At 32.2% G+C, this 13,640-nt stretch overlaps 1 protein-coding gene across 1 annotated transcript; it reads right to left on the reverse strand.

Moving 5' to 3' along the window:
* Positions 1 to 6,391: 6,391 nt before the first annotated feature.
* LOC134683056 (uncharacterized) lies at positions 6,392 to 8,684 on the reverse strand. Its single transcript, XM_063542097.1, has 2 exons — positions 8,353 to 8,684; positions 6,392 to 6,714 (listed from the first exon to the last, which is right to left on the reverse strand). The coding sequence occupies exons 1-2, from the start codon at positions 8,369 to 8,371 to the stop codon at positions 6,407 to 6,409; spliced, it is 327 nt and encodes a 108-aa protein (XP_063398167.1). The 5' UTR covers positions 8,372 to 8,684; the 3' UTR covers positions 6,392 to 6,406.
* Between the last annotated feature and the right edge of the window lie 4,956 nt (positions 8,685 to 13,640).

Below are 13,640 nucleotides of genomic sequence, written 5' to 3' on the forward strand. Positions count from 1 at the left end.
TTTTCCTTTATCATGTATAAAAATAAATGGTTGCTTGGTATTTTTTCATTGTAAATAAATGTTTGTACTTACGTGTTAGTTTTTATAGTCCTCACTCAAATCAAGTATGGTTACAATGTACTATTACTTTTGACCTGATCTTGACTTCTTATTGTTAATATGATAAAATAAAATTGTCCTGAACATTTTTCCAATGTATGGTAATTACTTGCTTTTATATTTCCTGTAATTCAATGCAATTAAATTTTGGAAAAATTTATGCTAATTTTTATTACCAATGGTTTGCACACTATAGTTATAACTTTTTGTAAATTATCTTAATAACAGGATCAAATTTTTGTTTCCATTGCAACTATCCCAAAACCCAATATCTCAAACATTTTATTATAACTGGTTGACTAGTCACGTTGATACTTTTCATTTATAACCACAGCTTAAATGCAGGTGGATGCAAACATGTATATTTTTTCATGCAAAACGTGTAAAATTTGTCTACTCGAAGGCAGTAAAGATTACCTTTGCTTCTGCAGGTGTGACAATATTCATCAAAAATACTTTGCATATATGTGACATTGCATGTTATTGAAAAAAATATTTACGAATATCATAAAATACGTTTTTGTGATGCTGAATAAATGTAAAGTAGTTTATTTTAATTTTTCGATGGTAGACAGAGGAAAAGTAGACATTGTCTGTCATGATTATGGAGAACTGAATCGTATTCGTTCATCTCATTTTCGACAATTTAATTTTCACCTTTGGTTATGATTGAGGTAATACATGTACGTTTGTATAATAAGAACATGTTCATGTGATTCATGTGCATGGATGTATTAGAATTGATAGGAATAGTCCCATGTACATAACCAACTACCTTTTTTCAAAGACAGAAATTTGATCTTGACGTAAATTTTTAAAACATGTACCTAATAAAATGTATGTTTTTTCTGAATAAAATAAACGATCGAGGTCTTTCTGTATTTGATTAAACTATAAATTTTGACAACCATAACACACATATTGTCACTTTTAGGGGATGTTCAGAGTATGCCTTTCACACGATAGTAATTTAGCTGCTCTTAATTTTCAAACAAAGATGGCCGAAAGTTGTTATTATGTCATTCCTACATCTTTTAAAGACAGGTGTGTTTTTCATTGAAATATGATATATAGTTATATAATGTGCATAACTACTCAAAATGCTTTGATACGATATAGTTTAGAGTCATACATATGCTTAAAATGTCAATAAATGATTTATGTTCATATCAAATGTTAATTTCAGAACAGGACACCTACCGTTGAATCAACAGCAAATAAAGTTAGCACCGGTTGCATGCGCAGAAACTTGCAAACAAGTCGTTCTCTGTCTCGACGGAAATCTGTTCAAACCGAGGTGTCAAAATGTCTTTTATTCAGAGATTTACTGAGAATACTCGATTTGTGTGGTAGCATAGGACCCAGAGACTTTGAAACAGTATCACACCAAAAAAGTTGAACTGTTGAGTCTGCTATGTCCGGTTCCAGATCTCTTCTATTCAACTGTTCATAAAGCGTATAACAGTGCGGCACTTTTTTCTGATAAAGTGATTGAAGAATTTGATTTCGTTGACAATCACAATCTAGCCAAACTGTTGTCAACAATATTGTCTGTACCATACAAAACTACATGTACAATAGATGCCTTTTATAAGGCAGTTCAAATTTTCACAATATCTAAAGGTAATATTGTCGTACGATAGTCAGTACAATGATAAGTAGATGAAAAACAAAATTACTGAACTTCAAAGCAAATTCAAGAAGGTGTAGTCCAGAAAAACTGACGAAATAAAACGCTATAAATCAACAGACAGAACAGCTGCCACAATCTTGACTAGAAAAATGCATTTAACAACGACAACAATAGATTAAAGTCATTGATAAAAGAAAACAAAGATGTTAGAAACAAGACACTATATACAATATTCATATTCAATATACAGCTAACCTTTTTTCTTTACTTGGCTGGTGTGTTTGAGTTTGAGTATAATGTGTTGACTGGCGTGTTTATTGATCGATTGTAATTTCAGGCATACGGCTAAGTATCAAACAAGAGGTTTATATCGATTCAGTTCTCCATTATCATGACAGACGACGAGATAAATGCCGTCACTATAAAAAGAAGATTTGGTATCATTGCCAATTAGAAAACTATTCACAAGAGATCAAATTAACTACTATAGGTCACCGTACGGCATTCTGCAATGAGCAAGGCCGATTCCTTAAATAGTAAGCTGTAAAAGTATCTATTATTTGTAATATCAATGACGGAAGGAGATCACCAAAACAAGACGTGATTTTTTTTTAAACTTGGCAACCTGCAATATTATAGTGCTAGGTGATGCTCTCCAGAAACCAATAGAAATGTGTCAATTCATCACAGTTTATAAATGATGGAAACATTTATAGAATATCAAACAACATAAAAATTATCATCTCACTAGAAACCCTAATTAGAACCTTGGTTACAACTACTAAAGATTCGCTAAATAAAGACGCAACTGTGTGAAAGTACACGGACAGACAGATTATAATTAAGTGAATACAACATATCAAATGTGTGTTTATGTTCCGACATGACCATATGAGTATATACTCGTTTGGTAATAAACGGGCCAGATCATGTGAGTATTTAGACCATATAGGTATTTTTTTCAATAGAAATGCTTTAGAAAACTTTATAAAAAAAACAATAATTGCTACATGCATTTGTATTATTTAGAATTCAAATAACATTAAATATTAATTGCAAAGTCAGTTTTCATCGCTCATTGTATTCTTGTATAGATGCGTAAGCTGATATTTACTTCCACACGGTACCATAGCTTTTCTTAGGTCCTGTGTCATTACAATGTGTCTACGGTTATTTTAAAAAGCTCTAAATCTCCAATATCGTGACTGAAGTACATCATATCACCATACAACTTTAAAAAATAAACTAGTGTCCTTGCCGGTGACATTAATTTTTTTTTAAAAACAAACAACTATAAAAATTATGAATTTGCAATATTGCTAATGCTAATTTAGTCATATTAAGATTCATAAGTAAGCAAATTGTTAGACTCTTTATCCTGTCGACTTTTACGTCAGGATTTCGTAAAACAGTTGACTTCTTGTGTAACAGTTCATTTAGATATTTTCTTCCAAACTCGTAATAGATCGTAGCAACATATCGGTAATGAAAAAAAAGTGTGTTTACTATAGTTTTGACTAGTGATGAAATTTACTGTGTAAAACTGCTTATTTTAGTTTGTTAATCTTGTTATTATCAATTTTTAATGATAAAATGACCTTTGATAGTGTCTTATTAATGACATGAGAACTAGAAGGGTTATATGAATAGTTAAGCATTATATATGTACCTGTTAATTACCCCGACCATACGCGTGCGAAAGGACCATGATCACTTTTGTTGAACGTACAAACTAAAGTACCTTTGTTGTCTAAAAACGACAAGCTTCATATTCTAAACTCATTGGCTGCTTCCCTTAAACAATGTTGTCATGATCTCAAGCTCGGTGTTTCGTTCAACTTTCAAGCTGTGCGTTCGTATATCAATAAAACAGATTCTTACCCCTGAAGTTAGGACAACACATATATCGTCTCCTGTGTTGATGCTCATCCCTTTGTTAAATAACCATGTACTACTTTTCACGATAAAGTTCGTTTTTAGTGTTGTTGTTCCACTAAACTCAACACGTTTCTGCTAATTTTGAATAACTAAAATAAATACCTTTAGTTGCTAAATCGTATTTAGGTTAAAAACAGTTATAACAAGAGTACCCTCTTACTAAATGAATTTTGTTTGATCCACAAATTTGTGCACAAAACTTAGATCACTCATATTGCTAAACTCTAACATACATGATTTGGAGGTAGAATGACACAAATATCGAAAGTTCAAAACGAAAAGTCAATAATCAAATAGAAAAAGCACAAACATATCATGAATAACAACTTCAAATTTTTTATTTGGTTAGGCATTTTTTTTTATGTAGAAAATGGTGAATTAAGCCTAATTTTATATCTAAACCTTTCATTTGTATGACATATGAATGAAATTGAACAAAACAAACACTATAAGTCACTAGTGTTAATCTGTCTTTTGATTGAGTCAAACCATTTTAGTCGATATGCTATGTTGTGATGTAACACTATTGTTTCAGATAATTAGAGTGCAGGACGTCTGGCGTATAAAATTATAATCCTGGTACCTTTGATAATTTTTTGGTACCTATTAAATATTTAAAACCGCTGCATTTGTTTGCACCTGTCCTAAGTCAGAAATCAAATGTTAAGTAGTTTGTTGTTTGTTGATGTGGAGCATTAATGTTTCACGTCTCTCATACTAAATTATAATCCTTGTACCTTTGATAACTATTTTATATAGATTAAACCATTGGTTTTCCTTGTTGAATGGTTAAACACAAGTCATTGGACCTAAGATGAATTGTATGCTGTCAATAGTTCGCAAACTAATTATTCTCAGTTATAAAACTCCAATACAAACTAAACCTGAAATAGTAGATATGTCTTTCTTTTATCAAAAGCATGTATTTCCTAGTAGGTAATATCCTAATTACAAATTGCAATTGACGTCTCTTTGCAATATAATAATAGTTGTACAACAAAAACACTTGAAGGTTTGAAGCTACACGATACTGCATTTAAGAATGATCACAATGGGGATCATTGGTCTACCAAACAACTATTAGAAAAGCAATAGCTTCACGTCGTATCAGGTTGACTGTTATAGTTTTGTTTATTTAATCAGGCAAACCTCTTGCAAATATAACATAGGAGTAGGTTTGATAGGACTTTTGATACAAGATAATTATTGTTGGCACCTCACTTTATAAAATACAAATGGATGACTTTTTATTCATGCCTATGACTACCATTCCTAATTCAAGTATTGTCAATGCATTGAATATTCACCGTGTCACCCTTTTGTCTAATAATAATATATTCAGTAATCACTTGCATTTTATATATCCAAGTGAAATTGAAATTAAAGATATTACCGATACAGATAAATCTGCTTAATATATAGACCTTTTTATCGTAAAGACTACTGATGTTAGGTAAAATACCAAAATTTATGACAAATGCGACGATTTTAGTTTTCCTATCCTATAGTTAACTTTCCATTTCTGTGTAGCAATATCCCAGCGGCACCAGCATATGGAGTATATGTGTCTCAATTGATACGTAACTCTCGAGCTAGCTCAAAGTACGTTGATTTTGTTGAACGAGGAGTACTGCTTTCTCGAAAGTTGCTTAGACAGGGCTATGAATCAATCAAATTAAGGTCATCACTCAAGAAATTTTACTGTCGCCATCATGAGCTGATTGGCCATTATGACAAAAGTGTATCAGAAATCATATCTGATATTCTTACTCCGTCATAATAAACTTCCATCTTTACCAAACTGAACAACAAAATAACACGACGGGTGCCGTATACGGTGCAGGAAATGCTCACCCTTCCGAAGCACCCGATTTCACTCCCGGTTTTTAGTGGAGTTCGTGTTGTTTCTTATTTATTATGTGGAACTGTTGATGTAAATGTATTTTGGTTTTATGGGTCGTTGTTTACTCCTTGGTTTTGACTGTTTTTGTCTTGTAACATATTATTTTGAATCGTTGGTTGTGACAAAAAACTTGTAAGGGCTTTACGTCCGAATATTTAAATCTTCTAAGATTGGGTGCTATAATGCACTATTATAAAGGTGTTATACCACCAAATTAATGTACACCACATCCATTTGCGTATGAAAAGGATATTATAATAAAAAAAATGTTCCCTTTAATTTGACAGTTGTTGCAAATCTATCCCACATTTGTATGCAGTGAATCCAACTCGGTGTTTATTAGCACCACTATTTTTTTTTTATTTGGCGTTTCTTTAGAATATTTTGGAAACTGGAAGTTACATGATTACTTAAGCTTGTACACAGCTAAAAAAAAGACGCAAACAGCAAACGGGTTAACTTACAGTGATGGTTATTTTTTTAAAATGCCATGAAACGTATGCGAAATTTTATCTAAAGTACTGGAGATGATAAAAATACTCAAGCCAAGTATTTTTTTTTATTTGAAATAAAGATAAATTTTCCATATTTTCTTAAAAAGTGTAAATTTAACAAAGACTGATAGTGGGAAACCGATATGGGTATTACACCTTAAGAGATTTATTCTACCAATTTCAGGTTTTTGAAAAAGACCAGTTTACGAAAGTTTGGTCCTTTATATATATTTTGATAAAGTAGAAATGTGTGGTTATGTTTTCCCAAACGTGAACCTTGTTCACTAATACAATCGACATAAATATATTCAAACAGAAAACGGATTTCGTAACAAACTTTTATATAGTATTATTTTTCGATAAGTCAAATAGTGCGCATGGATTTGTCTCATCTATCTGGTCTTTTATTACTTTCAGCAGGTCTTTCAGAACTTGAAAGTTGTCGACGGCAAATAAGTGATCCGGTATAGGTTGACTGACATACGATGTGAGTTCGACCTTGCCATTCTTCGTATGTCCACCAATCATTAATCCAAATACAGTTGCTTTTGCGTGCAACATTGGTAATACAATTGAAAGATTTCTTCCGCAGTTTGATTGTCCATCAGTAAAAATTAAAACTTCATGTTGGGTACCATGACGGATGCCTGAAATGACAAAACACCAAAATATATTATTTACATAACACTCAACATCAGATGATGAATAAACTATTGAAAAAAACACAGAAAAGGAATTTGCTTAAGGTTAAACACACATGAAAAACATGCCAAGCATATTAAACAAGTTGAACTCTAGTAAACACGCCATACCTTAATAAAAACATATTTGCCAAACATATAAGAAAATTCTAACAGTAATAATATTATATTATAATAATAATGGACATTTTTTTTCTTTCTTTTTTATTTAGTCTTTGGGTTATCTGTTTTCCCCTACTTATGTTGTTTTCGACTCAATACTATATTTCTCTATTATTTAAGAAATGAATGCTTCTTTTTGTAAATTCATTAGTGTGTAAAAGCGTTGACCGAAGTACATTATGTATAAAGCGCGAAGGCTCTTCATTTTAAAAATGTACGCACAGTCAACGCTTTTACAGCCCTATGAAATTACTTGAAGAAGCATTCAATACTATACAATTACTGTCTTTTTGGTAAGGTAAATATGTAGTTTTAATTATTTTTGAAAAAAAGATTCTGTCACTGAGGCCAACGGACGAAGTGAATATCAGTTTTTCAAAAGTCAATTGAACCACATATTTACCAAAACAAAAGATATTATTGGTTTTATTCCATATTCAGAGAAAAAATTGTCTATGTAATGGCAATTATCTTACCTCCTATACATTTCTAGGAATATGATTGGTTAAAAGTGTTCGCGTGGAGATCGTGTATATTTATATTAGGTTAGTAGGGAGGCAGAGCTTATTTCATACACGATTAGTAGTGGTGTTATGTCCCTTTATATTCAACATTAGGTTAGAAGGGAGGCGGAGCTTAATTCATATACGATTAGTAGTGGTGTTACGTCCCTTTATAAGAGCAAAACGGTACTGAGAAAAAAATCTTAAAGGTTTGAACAGACGAAGAAATTGATGATTCAGATTGAAATAAATTCATGAAACACATTTAAACCTAACAGATTGTTTTTGTTGGCATCTGTTTTTGTAGGATCAATGGCAGTAGTTTCTTAATGCTTACAGTATTGAAGACTTGATCATTTTGATAGGTCACTAGTCTAATGTTCACACGTTAAGATAGTCGGTAAGATAAATTCGTTACATAGTGTGCTTGTGACGTATTACGGTATATTCGGGGTCAGTGAATTCCATATGGCTCTCACCCAATATGGAATTGACTGACCCCATATATACCGTATTAGGTCACTAGCACACTATGAAACTAATATTGTTCACCAAAACCAATTGTAAATCAAACGTTCTTACCAGAATGTATGCATGTAAAAGAACGCGATGTTTTGCGCGGTGAATATTCTTTTTCCAAAGAAGAGTATGCTTATATATTCCAAATCCTATTCATAATAAAAAAAAAAAGAAAACTATCAACATGGAATAATTATAATTACATTTTTTTCTTTGTGATCAAGAAAACACGATAACCATCAAGATTTTCTATATTTGCCTGTGCACCTTTTTTTAAAAACATTATGTTAAGTTAATTTTAAAATGAAGAATGATGCGAGATTTATGATAATCAATCAAAATAACGTATAATAATTAAACATATATCTAATGTTATTATTAACATATCAAATAATCATACCTTTTGATGATGTTAACATTTGTATTGCCTTATAAAAGGCATCACCGGTACAGGTACCTCCTCCTTGATATGGTACTGACTGTATTGCTGCCTTGAGCTCTGCTAAATTATGATTGCCATTGAAATCAAATTCTTCAACCACATTATTAGAATACTGAATCAGCGCCGCTCGGTTATAAACAGTACGTTTATTCGAAATAAAGGGATCTGTGGATGGACACAGCAGGCCTAAAAGTTCACCTAATTGCTCTTTAACTATTTCGAAGTTACCAGATCCTATGCTGCCAGACGAGTCAAGAATTATCAATAAATCTCTGAATAGACCCGGCTTCTTTTAACGGTTCCCCGAGGAGACGTTGAATTTGTCTTCAAATTATTCTGCAGAAAACTGGTGATTACTGTATTTGCTATGCTTTTAATCGTTGGTTTTCTCTCTGAAATCAATATTTATCACAATTAATATGTATTTGTGGTGATATACATACTGAAATTGTATTTCAACGAAGAAGAAATTTGTCTTTTAAAAACAAACTCATTAATATTTAGAAAGGAATTACATTGTAGTTTAAAAGGGCATAATATAGCTTGAATATCCAAAAGAATAAAAAAAAAATTTGAGGAGATATAAGCGTGAAGAGCGTCGACAGTAGCATAGTTTGTACGAAGCGGGGAATCGCATCATGCATACGATCAACTATTTTTTAACTCTTTAAAATTATAAAATGAAGTATTCAATTCGTCTAATTACACCGTTATGCTTCACAACCAGGAAATTACACGTTATATGCAAATGTGTGCTTGTTTTTCAATGCATTGTTATAATGAACACGTGCTTTCACAAATAAAGAATTTATGACGAAATCAATTTAATATTGAAACATTGAGCAGTTGTTTCAGAAAATTAAAAGCATAGAAAGTTTAATGAACAATACATGTAGTATCATTAAAGTGTAATGACAAAACACGCTGTTTTTATTTATTATTGTCTAAATGTATCACTTTAACAGAAACATACGGGTTTTTTTATTTCTGAAAAGACATTCATGTTTGTTATATTTTCTAAAACTCTAAGCAAGGTAAAGTTGAGTCAATCATTTTATCATTTTGTTTCCTTTCAATGGTTTATTTTCAAAAATAAAGGTGAATAAAACTGTGCATGTGACAATTAATTTTAGTTACAACACATTAATGAATATGATATATATTCTGTCGTTCTTGAATTATAATATAAAAATGCGCATCTATAATACTAAAAAGACGAGGTCCAATTTGTCATGCAGCCGTCATCACGTTAAATCGACGAAACAAAGAATTCAACTTTATATACAACTAATATAGTACAAAGGTGTAGATTAAAAATTACATCACTCCAGGTCCTTTTGTTTTCCACGTAATTAATATTGCCAATAATTAAGAAGTTCCGGGTCGAGTCCGATACCGATACCAATAGTATAGTCACCTGTTACATATTACCTTATCTGTACGTTCCGCATCTGACAGGCGCACCACCAAACGGTGTATTCAGGATTAATATGCTATATACACGGGTCATAATCACAGGGTTGACACTACTAAATTGTCAAATTGTTACCTATTGTAGTATTTTAATCAGTACGACTTTCTAAGAGGTTTACAATACTAAAAATCTGGACTAAAAATAAGGCGTATAGGTACAGTTTTCAATTTGTCAGCGGGTATGACGTGAAACAGCGAATCAAAGAATTCAACTAATTATAACTAATATAGGACAAATCTGTTGATTAAAAAATACCCCATTCCAGGACCTTTTGTCACGTTTCATAATAATTAATATTACTAATAAGTGATAAGTTCCAGTTCGACGGGTTCAAACAGAAAGATTTGAAAGCAGAGACAACTGTGTATCTTAAATTCGGCATGACTTTATCATGACATAAAACAGTGAATCAAAGAATTCAACTTTATTTATAACTAATATAGGACGATGCTGTTGATAAAAAACATACTCCATTCCGGGACCTTTTGTTTTCCAAATAATTAATATTACCGATATTTGATACATTGTAAGTTCCAGTTCGACGGGTTCAAACAGAAAGATTTGAAAGCAGAGAAAAACTGTGCATCTTATAATCGGCATGACTTTATCAGATGACAATACTGATACTAAAATAAGGGTTGCACTTTAATTCAGTCATGGACCCGTGATATCACGGGTTTGTTCTAGTAACATTAAATATACGGCATTAGTTATTTAAGAAATAATTCATGGGGGCTTGAATATATCGTGATTTTACCACGGGTTGGCCCTTTATGACAAATATTTTACCCTGAGTGATAGCGAGGGGTAAAATATCGGCATAAAGGGACAACCCGTGGTAAAATTTAGATATATTCAAGCCCCCATGAATTATTTCCATTCTAATAAGACAAATACGGCGATTCTTTTGGATTGAAGCGCTTTAGGTGGAGGCAAATATTTGCCGTTCCCATAAATTAACGCACTTTTAGATTGGCGGTAAAGATCGGAGGAAACAGAATTAGTGACATGCTCAAACTATTTACAATAACATATTTAGATAAATTTGGATGAATTTTAATGATAATTTACCTATATATCTTCTATGTATATAAAAAAGGGCTTATACCACATTTTAGCATCGTTTGTTAACGTTTCTGTGTTGTGATGATTTTCGGTATCAGAAGCGTATATTTTCCCGTAAAATGCTTAAATTACTACGTCATTATTCTATGACGTCGTGTACTTCATTCATAAACAATCATGTGACGTGGGAGTACAATCGGAACAGCCCAACCAATATATTCATATTTTACCACGGGTGTGTACTCAAAGCGTTTGAAGGACGTCATGTTAGAATTTTTATTGAATTTACATGTGTGATAAGTAATGGCAAAAAAGACTGACAAAAAAATCAAAAAAACAAAAGGGCAAAAAACGAAAGAGGGAAAAGGCTAAAGGAAATAATTCATCTGAAAAGCTCGACAAGTGATAGTTCTTTGTTTATAAAAGGAAAGAAGAAAAAGTGTTTAGGTGACATAAAGGGTGACGAAAACAAGGTATTTTTAACAGATACACTAAGCGAGACCTTCTCGTATCGTTACAACAACTCACCTACTATTAATTACGATCAAAATACAAACATGAACAATTCAATTAATCATGGATTTAGTCAATACACACCCATTCAATCAAGTACAACACATTTCCAATACCATTGGCCAGCCCTATAAGTTTCAACATTACCCCAGTCCACCACCGCCACCCCACCCTTGCCGCCTCATCTAGCAACAAACAGAATCGAGATGATACTAAATGAATCATGTAAAAAAGTTGATTCGATGGAAACAAAACTCAATAAGCTAGACTTATTGAAGAGATATTAAACAAATACGAATCGAAATTTAGTGCTGTTGATGTTGATATGAAATCCTGCAAAGACAGAATAAGCACGCTTGAACATAGTGCCCAATTTATGTCCGATACAAAGAATGAACACCAAGTTAATGTTATTTAAAAGAAACTTGAAAAGGTGTCAGAAAGCATAGAAACCTCAGTAAACTTAAATGTGAAAAATAGACTTGTCGACGTTGAAAAACAAAACTTTAGCAATAATCTTCTTTTCTTTGTTTCCGATGAACAAATTGAAGATACTGAAATGGATACCAGAATAAACGGGACACAAGGTGATCCCAAAGAGGCGAATGCGGCGGGAAAAAAGTTGCATCAACATTATTACAGATTTTCTCGAGCAAAGGTTGAACATTAAAGACGCTAAAACGCACATAAAACTTTAAAAAAACTATAGACTTGGTAGGAAAAAGACGAATGGCGATAACCGAGACCAATAGTGGTAAAATTTGCTGAATTCAGCATCAGTAAAATTCGGTTATCGAGAAACGGTACAAAAAGCTTCGAGTCGCTTAAGACAAACAAGTTTTGTATTTAGTCCTCAGTACCCGACAGAGGTGTTACTAAAACGAAAAAAAAATACTGGTGATGAAGAAAAAACGTTTAGAAAATAAAGAGGCATATCTAGTAGGAGATAACTTGTTCATTGAAGGAAAGTTGTGGCAGGAATAGGAGTTTGCGAATAATGGCTGTAATAGTGTTGAAAGCGATAAGTGTAATAAATGTTCATTAAATGTGTGCTCATGGAAAATCTCTAAAGGTCTGTTGCGGAAACTAAAAGACAAAGAATTGATAATGGAAATAACAAATTGTGATATCGTATGCTTAAATGAGTGCTGGGTCAAATGCCCGAGGGAACTCGAATTAAATGGTTATGATAATAGTTATCAAAGGTACCAGGATTATAATTTAGTACGCCAGACGCGCGTTTCGTCTACATAAGACTCATCAGTGACGCTCATATCAAAATATTTATAAAGCCAAACAAGTAAAAAGTTGAAGAGCTTGAGGATCCAAAGGTTCAAAAAGTTGTGCCAAATACGGCGAAGGTAATCTATGCCTGGGATTAGAAAATCCTTAGTTTTTCGGTAAATTCAAAGTTTTGTATACAGGAAATTTATAAAATGACCACATTAATGATATTCATGCCAACACCGAAGTGTTGACTACTGGGCTGGAGATACCCTCGGGGACGAAACGTCCACCAGCAGTGGCATCGACCCAGTGGTGTAAATAGTTATCTAAGGTACCAGGATTATAATGTAGTACGCCAGACGCGTAAATTTGTTGATAGGGAAAATTGCAACGAAGGAGGAGTAATTTTTTTCTATAGAAAGTGGTAAATCCGTATATTGAATTTTTAAATTGTTGTGCTAATACTAATAGTATGATATGGTTAAAAATAAGCATAATGTTATTATGTTTGATAGTAAAGATTTGTATCCGTGTGCTATATATATGCCCCTGATAATAATGTGTTTTACCGAGAGTATGACTTAGATGTCTTTAAAGTTTTGCAAGAACAAATAGAACATTATAGTGTATTAGGTAATATTGCAGTGATTTTTGATCTCAACGGAATAATAGGTTTAGAGAATGACTTCATAATGCAAAACAATTTAAATGTATTTAATTGCAATGAAACTGATTTACTTAATTATGAACCTGATCTACCAAGTAAAAGAACAACATACGACATAAAGCCGGCTAATTCGTTTGGTCGTCAAATTTTGAACTTATGTAAATCTTCTGGTATAAGAGTATGTAATGATCGTTTTGAGAAAAAAAGTGAAACTTTTACATTCAAAATAAGAATGTATGTAGCATGATTGATTATTTGCTTGTGATTGTGATCTTGTGATTCATTTTCTATTGTTAATGA

Source organism: Mytilus trossulus, chromosome 9, assembly GCF_036588685.1.
Source record: "Mytilus trossulus isolate FHL-02 chromosome 9, PNRI_Mtr1.1.1.hap1, whole genome shotgun sequence".
NCBI lineage: Eukaryota > Metazoa > Mollusca > Bivalvia > Mytilida > Mytilidae > Mytilus > Mytilus trossulus.